The sequence below is a fragment of the Colletotrichum karsti genome (assembly GCF_011947395.1).
Source record: "Colletotrichum karsti strain CkLH20 chromosome Unknown Scaffold28, whole genome shotgun sequence".
Classification (NCBI taxonomy): Eukaryota; Fungi; Ascomycota; class Sordariomycetes; order Glomerellales; family Glomerellaceae; genus Colletotrichum; species Colletotrichum karsti.
Window position 1 is genome coordinate 525045 of NW_024065928.1, and position 26153 is coordinate 551197.

The following is a 26153-nucleotide window of genomic DNA, read 5'->3' on the forward strand; positions in this document are numbered from 1 at the left end:
GCTTCTTGAGGTAGTCACTAATAAAACGTATCAAGCTCAACATGTCGTATTACCGTACCAGGTCTGGACCATTCAGTGTCGATCTGTGAGATGGAATTTCAGGTTGCGTAGCAGTGAGTTGAACGCAGAAAGAATTCTTACGTTAGTTCCGTCCCTGCAGATGGAAGGTATCCGTAGACGGGATCGCCAGTTGGACGCCAGGCCACCCCTCCAACCCAGAAGCTGAGATCACGGTGCCGGGGGGGAGCTCCTGTGGACGCGGCCGCCCCGCTGTGGGGTTGCACTAGGCGGAGAGCTGGACCTCCTAAACAAAACTTCACTTCGACTTCACACGTCGAAATTTTGATAACCAAATCGACGCGATTTTCCCGAGAAAAACAGGCAGAAACTTGGTGGGCTGTCAGAAAGCATTGAGTGCCTTCTCATGGGCTTATCTGAAGGTCAGCAGGCGGTGAAAACAAGTCTTACTACGGCAGTGGTAGGCAGAAGGAGAGAGCTTGACGCGCATGCCCCGTGACTGCACTTCCCCTAAAACAAAGTCGCGGCAATATGCTACTTCTTCCACGGCAATAACACTTGCTATCTCGCCCACATCATCTCACGTCTGTTCCACTCGGGAGATGCTGGAAAACCCGTTCTTGGATATCGTCTAGTCCTTGGTCTTTTGCGTCGACCTTGTCAAAAAAGGAAGATGAAGGTGCTTTGCGTTGCCGAGAAGCCCTCGATTTCCAAGGCCGTCGCTGGCCACTTGGCTGGACGAAACCCAACAGTCGTGAGTGCACAGAAGCATCATGTTCGCTCCGAATCCACTGACGTTGTTCCAGCATAACACACGCGCACAATACATCAAGAACTACGCCTTTGACTTCGACTTCGGCCCGCCATGGAACGGCTGCGACGTGACCATGACTGCTGTCCTAGGTCATCTTACAGGACTCGAGTTCACTGCAGAGAACAAAAACTGGAGGCACCCTCCGCCCGAGAGTCTTTTCAACGCGCCCGTAGTGACGACGATAGATCGGGTCCGTAATCTGGTCTTTCCCGCATGCTGCAGACACTGACTTCCTGCAGGAGAAGAAAGCTATAGCCGACAACATCGAGCAGCAAGCCCGGTACTCCCAATTGCTCATCATCTGGACGGATTGTGATCGTGAAGGCGAGCACATCGGAAAGGAAATCGTCAACGCTGCTAGAAAGGGCAAGCCCAACATCCAAGTCAAGCGCGCCAACTTCAACAACATTGAAAGAGCGTATGTGCCCGCACTCTGACGGCTAATTCTGAACTGACGAGTATCAGACACATCCTATCCGCCGCGCGACGTCTCACTGAGCTGGATCAGAAGCAAGTTGACGCCGTGGATGCAAGAATAGAGCTGGACCTTAGAATTGGATACGCATTCACTCGTTTCCTGACCATCAGCCTTCAACCCCTAGGGGGCGCGCTGCAAGATTTGGTCATCAGCTATGGTAGGCTCAATGGCCCCCATACGAACTACTTCTGACTGTTAGAACAGGTTCGTGCCAGTTTCCGACTCTGGGTTTCGTGGTTGATCGATATTTCCGGGTCCAAAACTTCGTGCCCGAGCAATTTTGGAGCATCAAAGTCATGCACAATCGCGAAGGCAAGAAAGCGAATTTCTCTTGGTCACGCAACAGACTTTTCGACCGCATGTCTGTCGTCATCCTTTACGAGCGCTGCATAAGGGCGAAGAAAGCAAAGGTCACCAAGGTCCAGGAGAAACCGACGAGGAAGTGGAAGCCGCTCCCGTTGACCACCGTCGAACTGCAGAAAGCAGCTACTCGTCTACTGCGCATGAGTGGTCAGCAGGCAATGACGGTGGCGGAGGCTCTGTATAACAAGGGGTTTATCAGCTACCCCAGAACGGAAACTGATCGATTCGACAAAGCTATGGATCTGAAGGCTTTGGTCAGGAAACAAGTTCCTCATGACCGATGGGGCGACTATGCCCAAAGTCTCCTGGATGGGAACTTTGTACAACCGCGCGCAGGAAAACACGACGACAAGGCACATCCCCCCATCCATCCGGTCACGATGGCGGCACCTAGCGTTCTTGATCCTAACGAGAAGCAGCTCTATGAATACGTCGTTCGACGTTTCTTGGCCTGCTGTTCTGAAGATGCCAAAGGCATGGCGACAGACATCGAGATTCTCTACGGAGAAGAGACATTCCACGCTCGAGGCCTACGGGTTCTGGAGCGAAACTACCTGGACGTCTTTGTCTACGAGAAATGGAACGACTCAGCAGAGTTGCCGCATTACACACAAGGCGAGACGTTTGTTCCAACAGAGGCTATGATGACGGATGGCAAGACGAGCCCGCCGGGATATCTCACAGAAGCAGACCTCATCGCACTCATGGACGCTAATGGAATCGGAACAGACGCAACTATGGCTGAACATATTGACAAGATTCAAGTTCGTCAGTATGTCCAGGTCGTCGATGGTGCTCAACGCGGCCAAGATGGTGACGACGATGATGGCCAGGATGCGCCTCCATCGCCGCCGGCGAGAGGGGGGAGAGGCGGGCGCGGCAGTCGCGGTGGACGCGGAGGCAGAGGAGGACGCGGCGGGTCGTCGGCGGGGCGGAGGGCTCTGAAGGTCTTTGTTCCGACACAACTCGGCGTGGCACTTATCACGGGATTTGACCGCATGGAATTCGAAACCAGTCTGGGCAAGCCTTTTCTGCGAAAGGAGATGGAGAACAAGATGAAGGCAATATGCGACGGGCGCATGACCAAGGAAGCCGTCTTGCGCGAAAGTCTTGGCCAGTACCGGCAAGTATATCGCGAATCGCAAGAACGGCTCAATGTGCTTAAAGCTGTAAGTCAGGGTCCCATCGCTAAAACAACCACGCGTGCTGACTTCACTAGGCGTGTCGCGAATACATGGCTCTCCGTTGAGACCAGCATCAGCTTTCGTGATGTTGATAAGGGCTCAGCCCTGGTGTACGCGACGGTCAAGGCGTCGAGGCGAAGCGGGATGATCCTGAATGATGTCGTTGCCGCAGTAAGGCTCCATACACACAAGGACCACGGTGCGAGAGTTCGTTATCAATCGTGTCCACGGGAATCCAAACGTGGGTGCGACGACTGGCACAATGTGAGCCTCATGTTCCGAGGATCGGCGCCGCTACCAGCTCAGCGAGCTGCGCGACATCTACCAAGGTTCGGACTGTCGGCGGCTACGGACGACAACTCATGGCCTTGTTCAACCGGTCGGTCGGGACTAGGGGGCAATCACGGAAGAGCTCGGAAAGGCGCAGTGATGAGGGTGTGATGAACCCCGCCGCGATATCTTGGACAAGAAGCGGGGTGAGCACTGGAAATGCACCGATGCAGCTGCTGCAGCTGCAGTGGCGCCGCCGCAATGAGGGGGGCATACGGAATGTATTTCGGTCCAAAGGCGGAGGATTTCCCTGGGATCTGGTGCCGAGAGACGCGAGAGAGAGCGGCGGCGGGTGAAGACCCACAGCCTCCCGAGGGGGAATCGCAGAGAGCAGCATCGGGAGAGGGGCGTCTGGACTCCGGAGGAGCTTGGAGCCCGAAGCCTCGACGATGCAGCATGTCACAACGTGGGGTTTCGTAAGTGGATGAGTGACGAACACGGCTTCTGACGGTGTACGATGATTCGACGATTGCCTTGATGTAACGACCTCGTCGAAGGCAGCGAAAGGAAACGGAAACAAGTGTCCACGCAAAGACAAAACCAACACACACGAGGTACCAGCAAAAACGGGGACAACGCCGTACGAGGAGACATTGGAAACGGGCATCATCTTTACTTTCTGCTCCTGGTCAGTCGCGTCTGCTCGAGAGGTTGTGGCGGCTGGCGGCTCGAGGTTATCTGGGGCGCGACATTTCTCCCCCACGGTTGGGCGGACAACCAATCAGAGGCGAGTCTGAAAGCAACGTGATGGTTGCGCTCGACGGCGTGCGACGAGGAGGGTTGCGCGAATTCCGGGGAGACCTGAGTCGGATGCTCTGCAATTCCAGGCTCAAGCTTACTGCAGCCAGCAATTTCGAGGAAACCGAGACAGGTACAGACAGGAACACGGGCACACACGGGGTGGCTGGTTCAACCCACGATCTCCATTTGGATTCCACTACATGATTACCTGTCGGTCATGTCGAAGCAAGGTACCAGCGGCCACGGATACGACACGATGCTATGCACATCAACATCAACCATCAGCACATCGGCATGAGAACGAGAGGGGGTGTTGCCCGTAGCGACAATTGAGGGGGTGGAATGCCTTCTGGAATCAGATCAGATGAGATGTGAGAGGATTCAAGGCACCGTTGACGGACGGATTCGATGGAGGGGCGGCGATTGCTGAAGAAGGTCGTCAACTGTCGGTCATCGCGAAAAGGAAGCCGAACGAGGGTCCTCATTACTCTAGCTGACGAGCCACGGCGGATCGGGCGACCTCGAATGACCACTTTCAGATCATCGTCAGCCATGTGAGCGCCTCAGCCGGCTTTGGTTTGTTGGCTGATAATGATAAGCGTCGAGATACGGGCGTGGCTTGTCTATTTGGGGCAAGGTACCTCCCGCAAGATAATACAGGCCTGTGTGCACATAGAGATATGGTGCCGCTCGTTTTTTGTGTATCTTCACTGTGGAGTGCGAGGGCAGGGCGAGCTGGGAGGTACTCGACGATACGTGCCTGTCAACAGCACAAACTCAATAAGACGATGGGTCAGTTCCAGCCCCATGCTTCCCAGACTTCAAATCACCCGCCCGGGGTGTGTTTAGCCACTTGGATCTAACATCATGTTGCTCAAGAGCTGACAATGTATACAGTGTATCGTGAATGAGCAATCCAAACTGTACGCGCGCCATCACCACGTCTAAGTCATTGCCCGGACCGAGAATCATCTTGGCTTCATGGCCGATGAGTGAGAGTCCGATGGCTATGCAGACCTTTTCGCCGCAATGTGTCATCAGTCATCAACTTTTTTTATCCGATGTTTGCTGTTACCCCAAGGCATCTTTGGGTGTCTTTCCGCCTGTCGCTTGTCGATGGGTAAGGGGAAAACAACTCACTTTCGTCACCCCCTTAATTCCCCCTGGTCGAACTTTGGTCTTTGACATGTTTCTTTTTTCGTCTTCTTCTCAGAAACGTGTCTGTCTCGTTGCATTGCATCGCCCTTTGATTAGGGTATATCGACGATACACAAAACAAAACCCAAAACCGCAAGCTTGCTTGTTGCGACAACATCTAATAAACCCACATGGCGACGATTCCAAGCTCTCACCTTGAACCCACGTCCTCCAAACAATCCACATAGCGGAGCTCAGAGGATGTCCGTCGTTGCGGGCTCTCCAAGTTGACCGCCGCCTGGCTGCCCCCAGTTTGCGGCGGATACACCCTTTTAGCTTCTGGGTTTAACACCTTGACCGCCGCAGGTAGTCTCAAAGTACCTTACCCATGACCACATGGAGGGGCTCATCGTGGGCAGTCAACAAGTCGCCAACGTGGTGTTGTTTTCTATCCCGACTGTTGGTATTGAACACCTTGACCGCCGCAGGTAGTCTCAGAGTACCTTACCCGTTGGAGGGGCCATCGTGGGCATCAAAGTCGAAAAGCCCACGATGTGCCCATGTGCCCACGTCGCGTTGTCTCCCATGCCGACTGGGTCGCTGAAACGAAAACGTGCCCACTCATCACCTTTCCCCGGACTGCCGATAGGGTCGCTGGCTCTGGGAACGGGGGAGGAACATCACCCGTGGCCTTCCGGAATTGCGGTTTACCCACACCATGATTTTCGCCTAGGAGGTGGGCTTTTCCAGGCCTTTGTCATTCAATTCAACCTCTGCCGGGCTCGCTGCGGGTTTGGTTGCAGGGGCGAGGGAACTTCGAGAAGGAAGCACCATCCTTGCGAAAGGGTGAGGACGGAGTTGACGGATTGTCAGTGACAGACTTGCAGCAGCTTTGGCGATTCCCTGTGGGCAATCAATCGTCTCGACGAAACCACAACCACGCAACCACCACCGTTCGTCCCTACGTTCGGCATTGGCAAGTTTAGTCATTTGACGCACTGCGCGGCATATTCTACTTCCAAGAAAACCTTCTTTTGCCCGCGATGTCCCCGTCATCGAAACGTAAGGGCATAAAACTTACCCATCGGCAACAGCGTCCGCCACACATGCGGTTGTCGAAAAGCTTACCAATCTGTCGGAGAGGGCCAAGGCAGAAGAACGCCGTGAAACTTTCGTGCCGGCGAGATGCGACCGACTTTTCTCGACTTTGCCCAGTTTCCCCTGGACTCCACCATCGATAACACAAACCCGATTCATGAACTCGGATAGCCCCTTGAATTTCGACAATTGAGACTTTGAGGCTGTCGTGAGGTAGGGTTGGAAAACCCCAATCGCGATCTGACTCTCCCACAACGCACACAAGTTTGTTTTGTTCCACGAAGTGCGACATCGTCGTCGCGGAGGACCCATTGATCATTGTCCCAACGTTCCCGTATCCGCTTCCTTTGTCGGCCAACCCATGTCTTCCCGTGACCCGTCCGGTTGGGGGCTCCCCTGGTCTTCCGTCTGCTTTTCCAACCCCTGTCTGTCTCTGCGGTTTCCGCTGGGAGCAAGAGACGCGACCACGGGCCCGGTCCACAGGTTGAGCGGTCGGCAGCGCAGCTTTCCAGGCGATACGGACAGTGACAAAGTAGTTTCCACGCGCGCGCAGGACGGCCTGCTGCTGGGCCGCTGCTTGTCGCTGCTGCGTTTCTCCCTCACTGCGCACTCCCACAGCTCCCCACCACGATGGACCACAATGGCTCAAGCTTGCTGCTTCTGCGCCGCGCGCGCCGTGGAGAATGCGACAGTGTCGTCATCAATCGCCGACACCTCTGTTTTCTGAGAGAGAGGACGACACACGGCTTACCGGTACCGCGCCCGGCCGGCCGGTTGACCGGGGACCTGGTCAACAACAAGGGCATCAACGACCTCGAAACCACACTCTCCTTTTTCTCTTCTGGCGTCGCAATTTTGTTGAAAATTTTTGAAATTCGCAATTCGGTGCTTTGATCATCGGGGAGGTCGAGATTTTCGCAAGACGAGAAAATTGATGCCCTGTTTGGCGAGATTGGAATTCCTTCAACCCCCTTTCGCTTGATGTCTGGGGAATGAGGGACTGAGCACTTAACAAAAAAAGAAAGAAAAAGAAAAAAAGGCAATGATGGCCTCAAAATAAGAATGTACGGATAGCTGAGCCCGCTATCACCAGTATTCAACGGATGTTGACAGCGGACAAGGCGAGGCAGGGGTATCTGAACGAACCGGCCGTCCGGCACTGTAATTTCGTGCAGAGCGTCTGTGGTCAATCAAATCGACGAAGGCCTCTTCTCTTTTTTGTTTCTTCATGTCCGTCCCCGTCTACCCCTTTCCATGAACGATTCCAGACGAATGTCTAAGACAATACACCAGAAAGGGGTCACCATCGTCATTTCTCCATCCCCTTTCTGGCGTTGCTTGGGGATGTCATTACACTACATACGTATGAATACACACTTACACACAAAAGCCGATGAGTCTGGATCGTCAGAAATTCGGTGCAATACCTTTCCAACAGACAAATATACGTGTCCTTGCAAAAAATAACAATACACACACAACCATCTCAACGCGCCGTAATCATGATGCCTGGCCCTTGCTGCCATCAGCTGCTCAGCTAAGTATTCCCCGTAGGCCTTGGTCAAGTTGGAACTCGTCACTCGGAAGGGGGGAGTCCAAGCACGTTTAAGACGGTGTGGCTCTAACAATCACCTGCTTCTGGTGGTTGGTGCAGGGATAAGACGTCTTGGTCGCAGCCACAGATTGTCACCACCTGGCGACGGAAAGCCTCGACACCCGTGGCCAGCTCTTGGACGCACACACACTGCCCTGGACACACACACACACACACACACCCCACGCCCCCCTCTGCGTCGTCGTCGCTGGCGCTCTTTATTCGGCTTTCGCTGAGATTGCTGGCTGCTGGCTGCTGGCTGCTGCTCGCCTCCCTCCTCCTCGTCGGGCGGCCTTTGTTTCTCTGTGGTTTGGGTGCGGTTCTGCAGGCTGGACCAAGGAAGCGCAGGCCAAGCTGCACTGCAGCAACACTTGCGTATCCGTACATGATACAGGACGCAGGATACAAGAGCGACCTTTCATGATTGACGTATCGCCCTTATTGAGCAGGTCCTCCCAGCGGAGACTTCTGTCTGACGGGACTCTGGAGACTAGAAGCAACAACGGCGAAATGTAGGTACTCGTCAGATACCTCCCCATCCTGGCTTCTGGCTGGGTTGCATCCGTCCGGTACCGTGGGTACCTCCTCCCCGGCCATGGTCTCTGAAGGCGCCCCAGGTCTCCTCATGTACCGCAAGTACCATGTCTCTCCCAATGTATCTTTGGCAACCTAACACACAGAGAAAGAGAGAGTCACTCATGGCTCATTGTCAGTCTGTCACTCGTTCTCTCCCATCTCCCGTTAGACGTTCCTTTTTACTTTAGCCCTGCCTTCGCCCTCCCCTTCCTTTCCTTTCCCTTACCTCTTCTTCAACAACAAATCAACACCATCGAGAACCATACAACCATACTGACGAGATTCTCTTGTCACAGTCAAGATAATCGCAACAGCTCTGCCAGCCTTGATCTGCCTCTGTCATTAGCCGATCCGTCGACCGCTTTGCCTACCCGCAAAGTTCCACACTTGCATCGCATCCCTTCCGCTTCTAGCAGTACGTCAACATTAACCCTACCACCCGTCATCCCCCTGGTGACTCGACACCACCAAAATAATTATCACCACATTTTGCCCTTGTGGCTGCCCTCTTCGCACACGCGTCGCATCCTACCGTTCGCCGGTCTTTTGACTAACTTGTACCAGACACGTCTAGAAGCTTCAGACACGTCTAAACGACATCATGGCGACCATGGCAGCTGCTGCTCGCGATATCCACCAGGCCTCCGACATGAGCCGAGACAACTTAACTGCTGTAGCGGCTCGGAGTGTCCCTGCGACGACTGTGACACGATCTCACTCCCTTCCCACCCCTCCAAACTCCATATCTCCTTCCTTGCCGCCTCACGGTCTCAAGGCCCAGCTCCAGAAGGCCAGGCTCGAGCCTATTGACTCGGATCTTGACCTGCACGACGAGCAGGCTAGGCGAGAAGCCTCGCGGTCGCCCTCCTACGACGCAACTGGCGCTATCAGCACCTCTCTGCTGGCCAAGCATCACCTCCCCGACATCCTCCTCAACCACGGCCCTCTGGCCATCCGCCACATCATGGGCTACCTGACGACGTCGGTGCCGGGTTTCGCAGGAATCCCCCCGGCCAAGGCACGTCGCCTGGTGGTGGGAGCTTTGGAGGGTCGCGGAGGCGAGGGCGGTGGAGTCGACGGCGATGTGGAGTACGAGAAGGTCGGTTGGGGACGATGGGACGCTCGACGACGCGGCCAGCCTGCGCGGAGCTCGTCTCCTGCGGACTACCGCTCCGGCATCCCCATTTCCAAGAACGGCGGGGTCGGCGTGGACAGGTCTCGCCTGAACGTTGGCTCTTCCAGCAACGGTGACTCGATTGTCTTTTCCCACGATGATCGCGACGCCATGATGATGGAGGACGAAGCGGACAAGATGTCCCTGGACGGCTCAGCGTCCGCCTCTTGCTCCGAGGCACCGGATGACGACGACATCGCCATGAACGATGACCCTGAGGACGCCACCGACGACGAGGACTGGGCCGCTGTGGGAGCTGCTGCTCTCCGCGCCGAGTCCTACAACAACGCGGCTGCCCATTCCGCCGGACGCAGCTTCCTCTCCACCGGTGTATATAACTCTGGAATGCGATCCGTCTCGACCGGCATGGCCCGCTCGCCTCAACCTTTGCCCTTCGATTTCTCGGCGCTGGGGGCCACTTCTGACGCGCAAGAGCGTGAGGCTGTGGAGGCCCTCTTGCGACTGGGTTCTGTATAATACCATTTTGCATAGCACGGCGTTGGGGGATGGGGAATGCGCTGTGCGGTCGTCCATTTGGACAGACGATGAAGCATTTCCCCTATTTTTGATTGGGTTAGGACTGGCTGGCTGGGTTGGCCGGACCAAGGATACCGTGTCAAAATCACGATGATCGGGCCGGCGCGTCCTTCATCACACCTCACCTCTCTTCTATGACACGGCGGTTCTTCATTTTATGGGTTCGGCGTCTTGGCATCGGAACGACAAACCACGCCCTCGCGCGAAGGGCAGTCATTGTGGCATTGGGCACCACTTTGCATTATGATCACGGCTCTATTGGAGGATACCCTTACACCTTTCTGTCGGTTTTCGACGGATTACGCACTTGGCTGACTAGCCATTGGGGCGTTCATCGCGCTCCGCCTTGGTTGGGGGTCGCCAGTACTTCGACGGCAAAGACGCACGCAAGCATCTGCGGGCTCTGGTGTCTTCGAATCGACTATCACGACACAGACATTCGGGCGGGGTGGCTACGATGACAGGTTGGAAAAGGCTGGCCTGACACCACTCCCACACTTTGCTTCTCTCCCATTCCTGCGTATACCTCTTTTGCACATACCCTATTTGTTTGCTTTTACATCTGCATACCCCTACTTCAACAATCGTGGGGAACTCAACACATCTATGCTAGACGAGCTTCACCTCGTCAGCAATCACATTACATCCTTCTCATCACCTGTTTAATATCCCGGGGGTTTGAAGAAGACGAAAAGATTACTCATGTCACCATGGCATCGAGGCACACATGCATACGCTGTGTCTGCGGACTGGAGACGTTGGACCCAAAGTGGTCGCTGGCAACTCTCGCGGAGGACAGGACGCGTTGGAGGAAGAAAACCGGTGATGCTTGGCTCGCTGATATTGTCACTTTTTGATCGGCTTTGGAGCACTGTGTCTTTTGGGGCATGAGGAACAGCAGAGGATAAAACCCCGAAAAACGGATTAAAAAAAGACCTCCTTTTTTTGGTGAACGGCGGATTGGGGTTTTCTGGGCTTGGGCAGCTAGATCTAGCTCAAAGAATGGAACTCTCGACTGTTTGGTCCCAATTTCTGATGTTCCTCTGAAGTATCGTGACAAAGTACGCTTGCTCCACACGTCATGGGTTCGGCGGTGACCTGAAGCTGAAGCCCCCACCACAACACCTCAACTCGTTCAAACAGCGGTGTGGGCTGTGATAGTTTTTTCGTGATCCAGACGACTTGTGCCGTTCACCGCTTCCGAAATTGAAGCCGTAAGTCACGATAAGTCACGATGAAGGAGGATTTCGAGCGGATCGAATGCACTTGAGCTGTATGTGCTGTCATGCGGAGAATGTGAGGTCCATCGTCGTCTAAGTGCGCAGAGAAGACCAGGCTAGACGAGTATGCCGGAAGACAACGCCGCAGCTCTTGAACGGGATGCGATCTCGCTTTCGCCTAGTCAAGCCGATGTCCGCTGCAATTGAAACTAGATTATGGAAATTGTTCTCCTAGACTCTTGTCTAGTTGTAGCCGCGTCTCCAACGCTGATGTGGCTCGAGTGATGTCACGTAGATGACTGCTGACAAGAAGCGCGTCTCGTGTGTATAAAATAGGGTGTGCCGCCTCTTTCGCGTGTTGGAAATAGCCAAGACAACTGGGGTGGTTGATTGTGAGGAGGTAGGCCTGGAGGCAATGTGACAATGTCTGGCGAAAATCAGCAACGGGAGGAGTATGCTTGTGTGGAAGATACGAGTCTTAGCCGGCTTTTTGGGCTTCTTCGGTATGTATTGGCTTGAATATACCCTGGATGAGAGACTGGGGAAGGGAAGAAGGATGAGTCGTTTTCGCCTTGTGCCAAGGAGGTGTTCGGCAAAAGAGATTTTCTTATCGAGTTGGTGGTGAACTGGTCATATCGCCATATTCTCATCAAGCTTCCCCCGACCATCACTCGTTTTCTATTCTAAGCATATACATCGCCCCTCAAAGCTGCTCTATTATATGCGTAAATAACCCAGACTGCTTATGATATTAAAAGACAGGTGCTATGAGCTGCGGTGTCATCAACGCCAACCGTGAGGAACCCCCGCGCGAGTTGTCATCTCCTTGTTGAAGCACACCGCGGTCTCAAGAGCAAGTCTCGTGTGTCTATGCATTTCAGCCAAAGTCAGGAACGTAACTTCGTATGGCTTGCTCGAGATCTTCAGAGTTCTCGTCGGGTGTGCTCTTGGTCCTTCCTCACTGTTGTCTCGTGAGTATTCATGGCTAGAACAACACGAAACCCCGTTCTGTCATGCGAACGCCATGGATAACTTGACACCCACATCGCTATTCAGCCCCAGCCTGAGGATCGGGAATCGAGGCGCAAGACAGAACAATCTGGAATGTGAAGGGTGGGTTCTTCCTTCCAGACTGTATCGTCTTGTGAAATTGGGTGACTCTTGAATGCATGATAACCTGCTGAGATCTGCCAACAGCGCATCATTCATGGTATCAGGGAATCCCTTGTAAGTTTTCGGGCTGAGGTTACGAGGTGGTCGTGGGCTTCTCCTAGGCCGATGAGTCGGAAGAACACTTATCGTCGTTGACCTCGAGGGCTCTGATCCGAAGAGTCTATTGATGTGGGTGTATCCGCTAAGCATTTTTAATAACTTCAAGCATTGCTAAACAATCTTCCTAATAGATGTGCAAAAGCTCTAAGACTGCGTTCAAAGGAATACTCAAAAATATGGTATAATGACGTACGCCTACATGAGAACGAAGGTCTGAAATCCATATTCCTCGAACTTGATGCTAGGTACGTATTCCCCTTCATTCTCCACGAGACCTAGATACTCTTCAAATCTTAATTCTCTAAACTCAAACTCGAAAAGTCCGCATCTACGAAACGTGTTTGGGTTGACTGCTCCTGGTACCTGCTGTAAGATGAGGCCACTTGCACAGCGGTCTTCGTCGTTGACAAGCGGCACGATGTGTGTTGCAGCATTCAAGCGCCAGGCCTGGCCTTCTGGGATGTTCTGGCGAAGGGTATCGCTCAGATGCTCCTTGTCATAATTCACGGATATCCACGCTGGGTTGGCACTCATTGGCGCCTTCTCCCAACCTCGTGAAAAATCGGTTGGAATCCGTCTCAGCGGTGCCCGAACTTCCAGCCCTCGCACATCCGATGTCCCAAACGACGATGAATGGAGGTCCGACTTGAAGCCAGCAATGTCAGAAAGCGCTCTGAAGCGGCACCCGTTCAGAGCGTTATAATAGCCATTAGCCAAGCACGCATGACCGCCAATCTTTACACATAACGATGCCCATGACCATGAAGGTGCCAGCTGTGCAGACGGAATACTCTTGATCATGCCCACGCATTCCCATGTCAATGAACGACAAAGGTCCCCCTCCCAATGGCCAGCGAAGAGATTCTCGTTGAGAAGCTTGCCGATGGTTTGTGCTATGCCAGTTGCTGCGGGAAAGCGGACTTTTTCGTTGGTCATGTCGGTGGCGGCGTAGGAAGCGATAAACCCTCTCCAGAATCCGTAAATTCTTTTTCGGTCGTTTTGTTGAAGTGACCGGATTCTGCCTAAATGATAATCATAACTCCTCCCCTTGGGATAGCGATCGATATAAGAACTGGGATAGCCGGAATTGGGGGGTTCGCTGGCAATCATCTCACTACACTCCCACCAAATCTTTTCTGGGGTGTAATGAATGACGCTTGGGGACAGAGCCCGCTCTTGAGCAACCCAAGCACGAGATAGAAGTGGCCCCTCTTCAACTGCGTTGCTGAACCATTTGTCGTCCGATCGAACGTAGTATTCGTAGCGGTGCTTTTCGTCCTCTGCAAAATTTTCTGACAAAGTGAGATTGAGATATAGGGGAGTAAGCGTGTAAGGGATTGCCATTCTCTCGGCAAACAATCCCAATGTGCCATCGTGATAGCCAGATGCTGCAATATTATATGCCGCGTTACGGTAAACATCTCCCATCTTCTTAGCTTCATTAATCTAATCCGCTTCTGAATCTTGTATGATACAAAGAGAATCAATCCAGATGTAACTGAAACTAAGTTTAATAGCAATGTACATTGCATCTTGGAAAGTGTTCAGAAGTATACTGACTGGTATCGAGCAGTGGAAAGCATCTAGATTGCCTTGTTCCAGCTTGAGAAACTTCTTTTTACCCCAACAGTGACTGAGTGTGAGGTATTCAGTAGCTGCGGGCAAGTCTTTGGTATTGCAGACTCTCGCTGATACACAAGTTCCAGGCACGGCGGCCTGTTCCTTCCAGATTTGAACAAGTCGGGTTGGGAGAGTGCGAGATTCTTGTTGCCATTTTCGACAGGTGGTGTGTTGAAGGCATCTGTCGTACCAACCACGTATTACACCGAAACTTGTTGCAGACTTGGCGGTGTTTACTCTGGGGTGCGGATCTGGCAAGATTTAGCTTCAACCAGCACAGTTTCGGCTTTTGAGCGTACTCACCCAAATATGCCAGCTCGCAGTCCCAATCACTGACAGGGATAAATTCCAAGACAATACCAAGGTTTTCTTCGGACGAAGAAAATTCAATTTCGTCGCCGTTGGTATGATGGAGGCAAAACTGCACCCAAAACCAGTGAACTTTGGTGTCGCACTCCTCCCCAGATCTTCCTGATGCTAATCTGAAAGTGACATAGTAGAGGTCGTTGTCCTGTAAGGTAATAGGGGGACTGGACTTTTTGCAGGCCCATTTCAAACGCTTGTCTATCTCCTCGCAGAGATAACACCCGGCATCAACCGATTGCCTCAACGACAACAAAGAAGGATGGAACACGCTGTTAAGATATTCCCAAGGGTAAGGATGGACAAAGTATATGGTTGCCGCGAAAACTCGCGGCAATTCGAGCATAGCCATGACGCCATCTGACCCAAAGTCTGGGATAAAGCCTCTGGTGATTTTCCCAGTTGGTCCTCTTCAGAACCCGTGTTGTGACCGGAATCCTCGATGTCGTCTGCAGCAGCATAGTCTCTGTTGTCGTCCTCCTGGATTTCATCTGCGTTTGGGTTGGTATTCTCTTCCTTCGTATTGACCCCAGAGCGGGAAGGCTCATCACCGGATTTCGCTGGGCTAGGATCCCTATGGTTCCCTCGTGGGCAACGCAAGTCTCTGTCCTCTGTTATGAGTTGGTCATCCTCGTTTCCGTGATGTTCTTTGTCAATTCTTTGACTTTCCCCCATTTTGGAGAGACTGCAACACATGTATCTAGGAGTGTTTGGTGTCTTTTAAAGTCATTGACGATGGAGAGTTGGTTGAAGTTTTGTGCGCAGCAACATTGCTTCGGTCAAGTTACCCCGCTCCCACGGCGCCTACGACCTGGTTCTCAGAGCTGCGGAAAGGTGGACACTGCAAATCACGTTCTACTGGATAGAAATCCTGGAAGCAACCTCAGCACAGCCACTCTCTGCAGACTTCATCGATGGGGAAGTTGTAGCGTGTTGGTTGGTTCTCTGTACTAATGCTGCTTTCTCTAGGTAGCCAACCAGATCAGTTGATTTTCTCGCACATTTTGCTTTTTTCTAAATGATTGGGGAAAACTTTGGGTCATCTTCTTCTGCTTTGACACTGGTGAACTTACTGAGATGCATACGTTACTCTTCAACTCAACGCGATTAGTGCCTTTTGAACACGGAGGCCTCGTTGGTCGAGTAAGACCGATAAGGTCTCGTAGTATGCTCCTTCTGAAATAGATGACCATGGCAAGATCAATGTTTCTGAGGTCTTGATCTTGGGTTTCCGATGAGGTGATCTGGGTTCTCAAGACTCAAGTCGAAGGGAGAATGTTGAAGATGGGAATCACGCAAAACTTCCCAGGGAACACGATACACGACACCTTAGCGTTGGGCTTCGGCCCATCGGAGACCTCATTAAACAAGATATTGAAGGAGCGCTCCGAATCCAATCTCGCCCTTACGCAGTGGGAAATCAACGACAAAAAAGGGACGTGGATTATGCTCATCTTTATAGTCATAAACGTCGCAAACGACACCAATGGGAATACATTTTCATACGCTAGCCGCCTCCATTTTCAAAGCCTAATAACGTTACACCCTTAAGGCCATTCATGACCATGTGGGCTGAAAAGTTAGCTGGAAGGGCTTGCATATATCTATGGGCTCATAAACTCTCATTCTGTTGAGTGCTAGGTATTGCACTTATACTGTGTTATGTGGAAAGTTATTTCTTAAGGTGTTGTTATATAATATAAGGGTTTTTTTTTTTGCCTTTTCTTCTTTTTTTTGTAACTCGCGACGACCTCACTTCTTCTAACGTTATACCTATCCCTCAGCTCGTTCCTCTTCCAGATGTGCTTTACCAGCTTTGCCCTAGAGCCTATTAAATAGTACTCAAATACGCCGGGAGTCTAGCCGTTGCTGTCGCTCTACTCGTCTCTCCCCGCCATACTCGCCAGCCTCACAGAGCGTATCGTATTCTTAATCTCAGCAAACATACCCATAGCGTGCTCCTCATCTTTCACATTCTAGGAGTAAGGTATCTCGCCATGCCCAACGAGTGCACATTCATTAGATGACGCACTGTCACATTCTCGTAGGCATTTGCACAATTGGATGTCTCAGACTTACCCCTTCTCATCCGAACCGGAGAAAAGTCTTCCCTTATCCACATTCTCCTGTTGTTTTCAACGACATCTCTCCTTTTCAGGCGGAACCGTGAGTTGTTGGCATACTTCACTGCCTCATTCAAATACCATCGGTTGATTCACTACGGAAAACGACCCCACAATGCATAGCCAGCTCAGTCTGAGATCACGAGCAACAGCTGCTTCGCCAAAGCGAGCCACAGTATGTCTCTACTACCTCCGACACGGAGGCTTTTGTTGGGCAGGCAATGAGTGCTCTTCTATTCACGAGAACTCCGAGCACTCCCGCACGCCCCAAGCTGCTCCCCCTACGAAGCAACGACAGCTGCCCTGCAAATTCTTCCTCCGTGGACAATGTTCCAAGGGACAGAACTGCGTCTTTTCTCATCAGCAAGCACCCTTCGACGATCCATCTTCGAAAGAAACGTCGCTGGCTGATACGCGAGCACGGATACGGTGTCGCTTCTTTGCAAAAGGCCATTGTCGGAATGGAGACAGCTGCCCCTTTCTCCATGCCGAAGACACAACACGAGGACGCATCTCCTCAGTGGACACTTTGGTAGGCCAATCTCAAATACTGCATACGCCCTGGCCATTGATTGATACATGTGCTGATGGAAACTTAGGTTTCAACGGACGACTGGCGCTATCGTGATCTGCTCGGGACCAAAGTCATTTTCGGACCAGGGGCACAGATTATCAATATCTCGCTTTTGTCGGACTTTTCCACCGCCAGATTTACCAACCTCCCGGCTGGAATATCCTACCGAGAGTTCTCTGAGACCTTGAACCGCACCGAAACTCTAAAACCGCTGGTATGGGAGACTCATCTCGCATCACAGAAGCAGAAAAGAATGATGATGATGGATGTGAAATACCGAGACCCGAATTTCGCCAAGTACGTCGTTTCAAAATACGAGGCAGACGAATGGTCCCAAGTAGACGGCTGGTCGGGAGTGAAGGTGGTTGCTCTCGCCGCACCAGCTTCGAACGACACGGTTAGTTTTACTCACCGTACCAACTGCAGGAAGATAATCTGCTCTTGGAAGAAACCTGCAAAATTGGCGTTTCTACATTTTGATTGTGGAAAGCCAACTAGAGAGATACGCGACCGCTTCTCCAGTGGTTCATACAAGGTGCTCGGCTCACAAGTGTCTTGTGGATTTGGTCTGCCTAAAGAGTTATGCTGTGATCGGCGACTTCGAGATTCGTCCTCGAGGCCGCGCGTTCTCAAGCTGCGAGTACCTCTCACGGCCTCTATCCCCGACGTACTACACATGATCCCCGAAGACAGCAGACCGAATCGTGCGGAATTTCAAGGTACGACGTACGAGTTGGGGGCCAAAGAACACGAAAAGCAGCTCGACATGATCGAACATCTTCTGGGAAGAATCGGTCCTTTGGAAATGAAATTGACCGCCAAAATGGAAGCCCCGGGGGAGCAAGTTCAAGCGATGGCTCGATTCGCTGACGAGACACAGGCAATGAAGGCTGCGGAAACGCTTAACGATATCTGGCTGCCGTTCGACAAGTCTGACAAGCTTAATCAGCTTGGTGTACTCAGTGACTTACAAAGTTGCAACCAAGATTCTGGAAGCCGTGATGGGAGATATCGAGGCTGTCAAGATTGCGAATGCTGAGAAGCATGTAACCTTCAAGCAATCTCCACCGGCAAAAGATTACACTACCTTGCTATTGGAGGGCGAGAACCGCGAGGATGTTGTCGCCGCCGAAGAGAAGGTCGATCACATTCTTCGAGGCGTGACAGTAGCCGATAGGGATGGAGAGCCTTTCTGGGACCCGTCTTTCGGCAACAAAGCAGCAACAGCGAAGGCTCTCCGGCGGATGGAAAATCATTTCCAGGTCGCCTTCCAATGTATTTCTTCCAAAGCGGAGATACGAGCTTATGGAGCGCCATACAAGGTCGTCAAGGCTCGCGAGGCATTACTTGATGCCTTCAGTCATGACCGATCGACCTCTTACTTCATAACGCTCGACGACAAATGCTTTCAATGGGCAGTTAGTGGAGGCTTTCAGGACCTGAAAGAGAGGCTAGGCCCTGAGAATGTGATGCTGAGCATCCTACCGACAAGCAAGAGGATCGAAATCATAGGCCCGCTATCGTGGTACGATATGGCGGTAGACCTCATGCAAGAAACGCGGACTGTATCGCATCTACGGAAAGAAGCTTTTGCTAATAACTGCGTGGTGTGTTGGACGGAGGCCGGAAACCCCTTGACAACCAAATGCGGACACGTCTATTGCCACGAATGCTTCGAGAACTTCTGCCGGTCTCCTGACTCTGGCGAAAGCGGCTTCGAGCTGCGATGCTTGGGAAATGGGGGCTGTTGTAGTACCCAGTTTGGTCGTCCTACTGTTTTGGGTCTTCCTGAACTACAAAAGCATCTGTCACCTCTCAGCTTCGAAGAGCTCCTCGTCTCGTCCTTCAAAGACTACATCAACCACCACCCCGAGGACTTCAGATTTTGCCCTACTGAGGGCTGCGAACGGGTCTATGGAGTGTCTACACCCCACATTCCTCGAGACTTCATCTGCCCCAGCTGCTGCAAGACGACATGCACCTCGTGTCACAGTTCTCATACGGGCAAGTTATGTGCGGAGTACAAGCACATATCTTCTGGAGGCAAAGAGAGATTCGGACAAACGAAGCAAGAACTGGGGGTAAAAGAATGTCCCAAGTGCAACACCTCGATTCAGAAAGTTACGGGACTCAACTACTTGACCTGCGGAAGTTGCGGCGCGTATGTCTGCTGGGTCTGCCTGGACACATTTGTCTTGAAGTCGTGGTGTTATGTTCATGCGACGAAGAGACATGGGTCAATGTTCTCTGATGAGCCTGTGTACAATCCAGAAGGGTTCCTGGATTTTTTTAGATTGGCAAATTGTTTCATATGTATCTTCCCAACGGCGTCATTGTATGGCTTGAACAGAGGATGAGCTGTGGTTAATTATACCTGCGTAATTCAGAAAAAAGCAGTAAAACTTCATGGAAAGCAGCTCCGCTCAGCAATCTCTCCGAGTGTCACAGACTTCGCAACCTCTGTTTTGACGCAGAGGGGCGGTGACAACGACGACGACTTCCAATGCAGGGCATCGGATGTGAGTCGCATCGTTTTGGTGAGCAGCAATAAGCTGCCACTGAGTCGCCTCAAAATACTTATGAAGAGATGGGAATCATGCAAGAGTCCCACTGTAAACAACGGTTGCTAATCTCTACGTACATGTACCAAATTGAAAGACCATTTGCCGCTGCTCAACGTCTAGCAAACTAACATATTTCGAATAGAAATTGTAGAACACGATTTGCTCCTAATGAGCCTTTAGGCCGCCGTAATGGCGTAAATCGTTTCATTCTCCCTAGGTTGATCTGGTATTTTGAGGGATTGGCTGGTTAAATAGACCATGCACGCCATGTGCTAGGGAGCCAGGAGTATCCTGGCGTCGACGCGGTCAAGAGTGTAACCCTATTGGCGCGACGATCGTTTTCTCTCCTGATTGGCCATTTCCCTTCTCTTCCTCATATTGCCAAACTGTCCATGATCATTTCCACGCGATTATTCATGTTCAACTTTGTTTCCACGGCTTGAGAGTCTTCAATTGGGAGAACATCAACACTCTTATTCTCCACTTGCAATCTTAACACTTTACCGCGGCCATACGTATGCACCCGTATCTTGCTTCGGATATAATATTATCCCCTTCAACCTCCCTAGTCTGAGGCTCGTCATGGGGATCGATGAGTAAATGCCCCCTTCTCCCTGGTCCCCTCCTCTCCTCTCATGAGCGCTGACATAACCCTAAGCCGATGTCGTTGGGGAGGATTTTATTTCCTCGGTCAGAACCCAATTGACCTGCCTGTTACTGCCTTCTTACTTCACCTACTCTTGCTCTCCTTCGTGGTAAACACGGCAGAGGGGATCATGACGAATATTGTCACGAATAGTGCGGATGACCAGGGCCTCGTTGGGGAACTGCTTACTTTGAACGGGTACAAAACCAGCAGCAGCAATGAGGACAGTGAACTGTTCGGTTGAAGCCTATATGACTCAAGATATTTGTTTCGGCGCCCATGGGCTTCATGCATACGGCATTTCATGTTGAACACAACACACTGCGATATGCGTTGAACTCGGGCTGACCATACTACCACCTAGGTTCTGGCCCATCATTGAGGACCTAGGCGAGACTAAGACCCTTGCAGAATGGTCCGCAGAACACATCAAAACCCACGGCAGACCACTCCGTGTCGCCGTCGATGAAGCCCACTGGAGATATAGGGCTCCAAATGCAGCCGCAATAGCTGATATTCAGAAAGGTTCGCGTTCTATCAACCTCATTCCCGCTCCCTTGCCACAAAGGTCATCTTACTTACAACACCTAGGTGCCGAAGGCTCCAAACCAATCGAGAAAAACATCATGTACAGGATTTTCCGCCTCCTCCGTCTCGGCATCCATCCTATACTCGTCTTCGACGGCGACTTGCGACCCGCCGTAAAGCGCGCACGGAAGTCCAAGCTTGGAAACGCGGGAGGCAACATCACTCTCCTCAAAGAACTCCTTGATCACCTCAACGTTCCATGGCACCAAGCACCGGGAGAAGCAGAAGCGGAGTGCGTCCGAATGCAAGAGTTGAAGATTGTTGACGCCGTCTGGACCGAGGACAACGACGCCTTCATGTTTGGCTGTGAGGTGGTGGTCAAAAAGACTAAGAATCCTGACACGGTCAAAATCTTCCGGATGAAGGACGTCGAGCAAAGAGGATTCTCCAAGGAGAGTTTGGTATTGGTTGCCATGTTGTCCGGTTGCGATTACACCGACGGGCTGATGGGATGTGGAAAAGCCGTGGCACTGTCGGTTGTGCAGAGCGAAGCAGTCCGTCAGGGTGATTTTCTGGAACAGTTCTGGGACATCGAAACTGAAGCTGCTCGCACGGCATGGTGCAAACGCCTGAAGAACATTCTGCCCAATGAGCGTGGCAGAGCGAATGTTCACGATCGGAAGTTCGCCCCCATTCAAGCCCTTCGAGACTGCCGTAGACCGGTCGTTTCTAGACCGGATCAGCTCGAGCGCCTGAGGCAAAAGAGGTTTCGGGGTTATACGCTCGAGAAGCTGCAGACGACCGTTCCCTTTTTGCAGGCTCACTTCAACCGTGACAAGAAGCTCACCTGGCCACTTGAGCAACTCGCACCGATCCAAGTAGCTCACAGGCTTTTGAGCAGGGAACCCGGCGCGCGTGAGCTTGTGGAGGCGTTCAAGCAGAAGAACAAGCTGAGACTGACGAGCCCCCTCGAAGTTGATCCTGTTCGTGTCTTTCCCGGGATAAACTCCAGGGAGATTCGAAGTTCTCTCTTCGAGTCTGATCCGATCACGATGGTAACTGAGGAGCTCCTCGATGTAATCTGCGGCCTGGGTATGAACGAGAAGCATTTCATAGAATGGCGCGGAAGTATCGTGAAAGCTCGAGTCAATCAGAAGCAACCCAAGGAGATTTCAACACCAAGGTTCGATTGGAGAATAGGAGGCCTCCCCAGCTCCGACAAGACCCCAACATCTCACTCTCCTGCTGCGAATAAAAGTGCCAGCAGCCTAGATCAATCGCTGAAGAGAAAGGCGGACGATATCACGGTTCGAAGACCACCTTTCGAGCTCCCCCGGAGAGGAGCGGACGACCGCTTTTGGTTGTTGGACTCATCCCAGGAGTCTGTCGAGGCAGGGGCAGGGGGCAAAGTTGCGAGGACTTTTGAGAAGCCTGACACGAAGACCAATTGCCCAAAGGATTCGCTGACGCCGGTCTTTGCAACTTCCGAACGGTATTCGGTAGAACCGCTATGGGCAAATGGGACGGGACGGAGTTTCGACAATCCGGTCGTCTTAGACGACTGAAGAAACGATTTAGCTGCCATATTGATTCTTTGAGTTTCATGAAGTTTACTGGGCTCCTTGAACCCTGGCGCCAAGGAATTATTATAAGCTTGATTGCTTGTGCCGACAGTCTACCTCTGCCGGTGTACTTACCCAAGGCCACCGAATCAAGTCCGGGAAACGATCCACTTTTCCCGTCTGTACCGCTCCGAACCCGGGGTAATCCCCGGGCCAGTCCGAAAACCATGTTTCTCATACCTCAGCTTGATACTGTGCATTTCCGAGGACTGGGCAAAGATACCAATCCATATTTCGCCCAGCTTATGGCTATCGCTTCCACCTCACCAGTTACGAAGGGTAGCCAATTCATTACAAGTAAAACGACGTCACCAATCACAACCACCACCACCTTAATCGTGACTTGGACTATTATCAACTAAGCTACCTACTATTCTGATCTTTCACACGCAATATTATGCCTGGAGAAACGGGTACTTGGACTACCCTTTTGATTTTAAATGAGCCCGAGACGTCCATTTCTGATTCACGTTCTCGCTGCTGGGCACGCAAGTATGGAGGGTACGTTCTTTTGCTTGCTTTTCCTCCGCGTAACCCTCACAGCTTTAGCGTACACAACGCAACCCTTGGATGACAATAGCACCCCTACAAACACCCTGTAGTTGCATATTCGTCAGCCTATCAACGTGATATGTTGTATCTGCAATCTTTTCTTTTTCGTTTCTGAATTTCACAAGTCATGGGGAATGGTGATAACAATCATTCATAGGTTGTATTAAAAGGCTCCCGCATAGATTAGATTTGATACGAAGCAATGCCCCTCATGTGCCTCAAGTGACGTCGCCAAAGCAAAGATCCTTCTGTGGATTGTTGTTAGAATTGAAGAGAGAAGAACCTTGCTTGAGCCAGCCAGATCATCTTCCTCGAAAGCGGAAAAGAAACTGAACAGAGAAGGAACTTTGCTTAGGCTTACCGGGGACGCGACTGCCATTTCAATCACAGGCACAGCTGCACCTTCCTCACGTTGTATCTTGCCAGTTTCAGTACCTAGGTAGCCAGCCCGCCTGGTGCTTTGGTTGCAATTTCGCTGGGGCAGTAGCGTCTGATGTCAGGTGCTTTGGGGGACAATAAATTCCTCTGCTTGAAATCTCTTTGCAGTAATTCTCTCTCTCATCCATCAATAACGTCGAGCTTTCTCCCCTTGGGATGGAGTCCTGAATTGAGCTCTCAAGCTGGCGACGACTATTTCCTCTCCTTTCTCCCTCCCTCCCTCCTTTCAAACTTTGAATCTCGCCTCTACATGCGTCAGGAACGCACCTAATCATCGCCTAAACGGAGAAGTACGCGACTATTCTGTTCTAAATTGCAATCATGGGTATTAACGGGTAAGTCATGGTCAAGGATGACGTGCCTTAGTTGTCCTGCTTGGTTGCTGTCCTTCCTAACTGTCACGTCAGACTATGGGACGTCATTGGCGCCGGGGGTGTTGACACGTCCCTGGCTGAATGGTCCGCTGAACATTTCGCAAAGCACGGCAGGCCCCTCCGTATCGCCATTGATGAAGCACATTGGAGGTACAAGTCCATTACCGCTGAGAAGGCCAAGCAGCTCGTGAGAGGTAAGCGCGGACCTGCCTTCCGTCCGTCATCTGTGTGGAAGAAATCATCTCATCAATTGTTTTCGATTTTCTTTCTATGGAACTCGGTTCTGTTTATCAGATATCCATCTGACGCACATTGATTATCTCAGATTACCCCGGCTGCCGTCCGCGCGAGCTTTACATTCTCGAACGCATCTGGCCTCTGACGCGCCTCAACATCCAACTGATCTTCGTTTTCGACGGTGATGGCCGCCCCCGCGTGAAGAGAGGCAAGAAGACAGAGAGCGGGTCAGAAAACGAGGAGAACAATGACTTCTTCAAGCTCGTCTTGTCGAACATCCTTATCCCGTGGCAACAGGCCCCAGGTGAAGCTGAAGCTGAGTGCGCCGCGATGCAGAGGCTCGGTCTCGTTGACGCAGTCTGGTCAGAAGACAGCGACACTCTTTTGTTCGGCTGCGACGTCCTCATCCGCAACATGCTCAACAGCAACGGCGAAAAATGCAAGGAGAACGCGCGGGTGTATCGCATGAACGAAATCGAGCGGGCTACAGGCATCTCCAGAGACGGCATCGTGCTGTTTGCCATGCTGGTCGGATGCGACTACACCAAGGGGCTCAGTGGGTGCGGCACGGTCATGGGTCGCGTACTGGCTAGCAAGCCGAAACTCGTGAAAGAGTTCTCAGAGATTCGAGGGGGAGAGGCGGATGCGGCGCGTTGGCGGCTGTGGAGGAGACGCCTTGGAGCTCAACTAGAGACTCTCGATCCTCGTCTTCTGGCCAGATACGACAAGAACACGTCCAATATCGGCAGTTTCCCCGACCTACGAGCGTTGGCACATTGTCGCGACCCAGTAGTGTCCAGCGAAGAGAGTCTGCGTCAGCTCCCCTATTTTCGCGGCCAGTGGTACGGAAGCTTCACGACAGAAAGTCTGCAGACGGTGATCCCCTTCTTGACCGATCGTTTCTGGTACCGCAGGCCCTCTAAATGGTGGCTCACTCATCTTGCACCCATTGCATTAAATCAGCGGCTGTTGGCCGCGCAGCCTGGCGCCAGGAACTCGATAAAGGAGATCAAGCAGAAGAAGAAGCCCAGACCCACGAGCGCCGTCGAAATCGACCCCAACCTCGTATTTCCTGGAATCGAGGCAGGCATGTTTGTCGGAATGAGTGTTCTGAAGGAGGCCGACTTGAAAGTATTGGGGCAGCCTATCGGCGTAATCAAGACTGAGATGTTGGATGTGATTCTTGGCTTTGGCATGGCTGAAGAAGAGTTCACCGAATGGCGCAAGAGAAACGGGAAGGGAAGGGAGAGGAAGTCTCAGGCCCAGACCGACATGCCGACAACCCCCCAAACCATGATCCGGCCCCAGAAGAGGTCAATCGGCAGCCCTCCTTTCCAAGAGGCAGCATCAACGGAGCCGCTGAAGAAACGAAAGACCCATGCGTTGCCGGAGTCGAGCCATCTTCCCTCTCCACAACTCAGCACTGGGAATGGACCGCAGCTGCATTCGTTCAGTCCTCTCGAATCACCTAAGAATCTTGCGTCCGCGGAATGCCAATACACAAGGGACCAGTTCTTGATTCGAAGACAAACGCCCGATGTTGAGATGCATGCTCAGGGCCGCACGTCGACGCAGAACACCGGCCAGAAACAGGTGGAGAGTGTTGACGCTCTGGCCGAAAGTGATGCCAGGAGAAGAGTGAGAGAGTACTATTCGACAGGTATCTTCAACAGAGATGCGCTGGCTCCCCTGGATGGCAACGCTGCTCCCGCAAAACAGGCATGGGCGAATGGAAAGGGTCAAAGTGTGGAGAATCCAATCATGTTAGACGACTGATGAAGAGTTTGGCGAAATAATTGCAATTCGAAAGGCGCAGGTGCAGATCAGTTGCTCAATTTGATTTAACGAGGTGTTCAGACAATTTGGTTGTGCAGCAGGTCGACTTTTCGCGATGATTACTGATTCACGACGTGCTGACTCTTAGATGGAACATCGGTGATGGACCTTTCCGATGAGAGTCCCGAAATTCGGGTGTC

The 26153-nt window shown here is 52.1% G+C and overlaps 1 protein-coding gene across 1 annotated transcript; it reads left to right on the forward strand.

Moving 5' to 3' along the window:
- Positions 1-691: 691 nt before the first annotated feature.
- CkaCkLH20_08486 (uncharacterized protein) lies at positions 692-25953 on the forward strand (the record flags this gene model as incomplete). Its single annotated transcript, XM_038891201.1, has 12 exons — positions 692-772; positions 825-1022; positions 1072-1250; positions 1298-1467; positions 1515-2842; positions 8908-9978; positions 17242-17613; positions 18203-18741; positions 20791-20951; positions 21018-22446; positions 23974-24134; positions 24266-25953. The coding sequence occupies 12 exons, from the start codon at positions 692-694 to the stop codon at positions 25951-25953; spliced, it is 7377 nt and encodes a 2458-aa protein (XP_038743575.1).
- Positions 25954-26153: the final 200 nt, after the last annotated feature.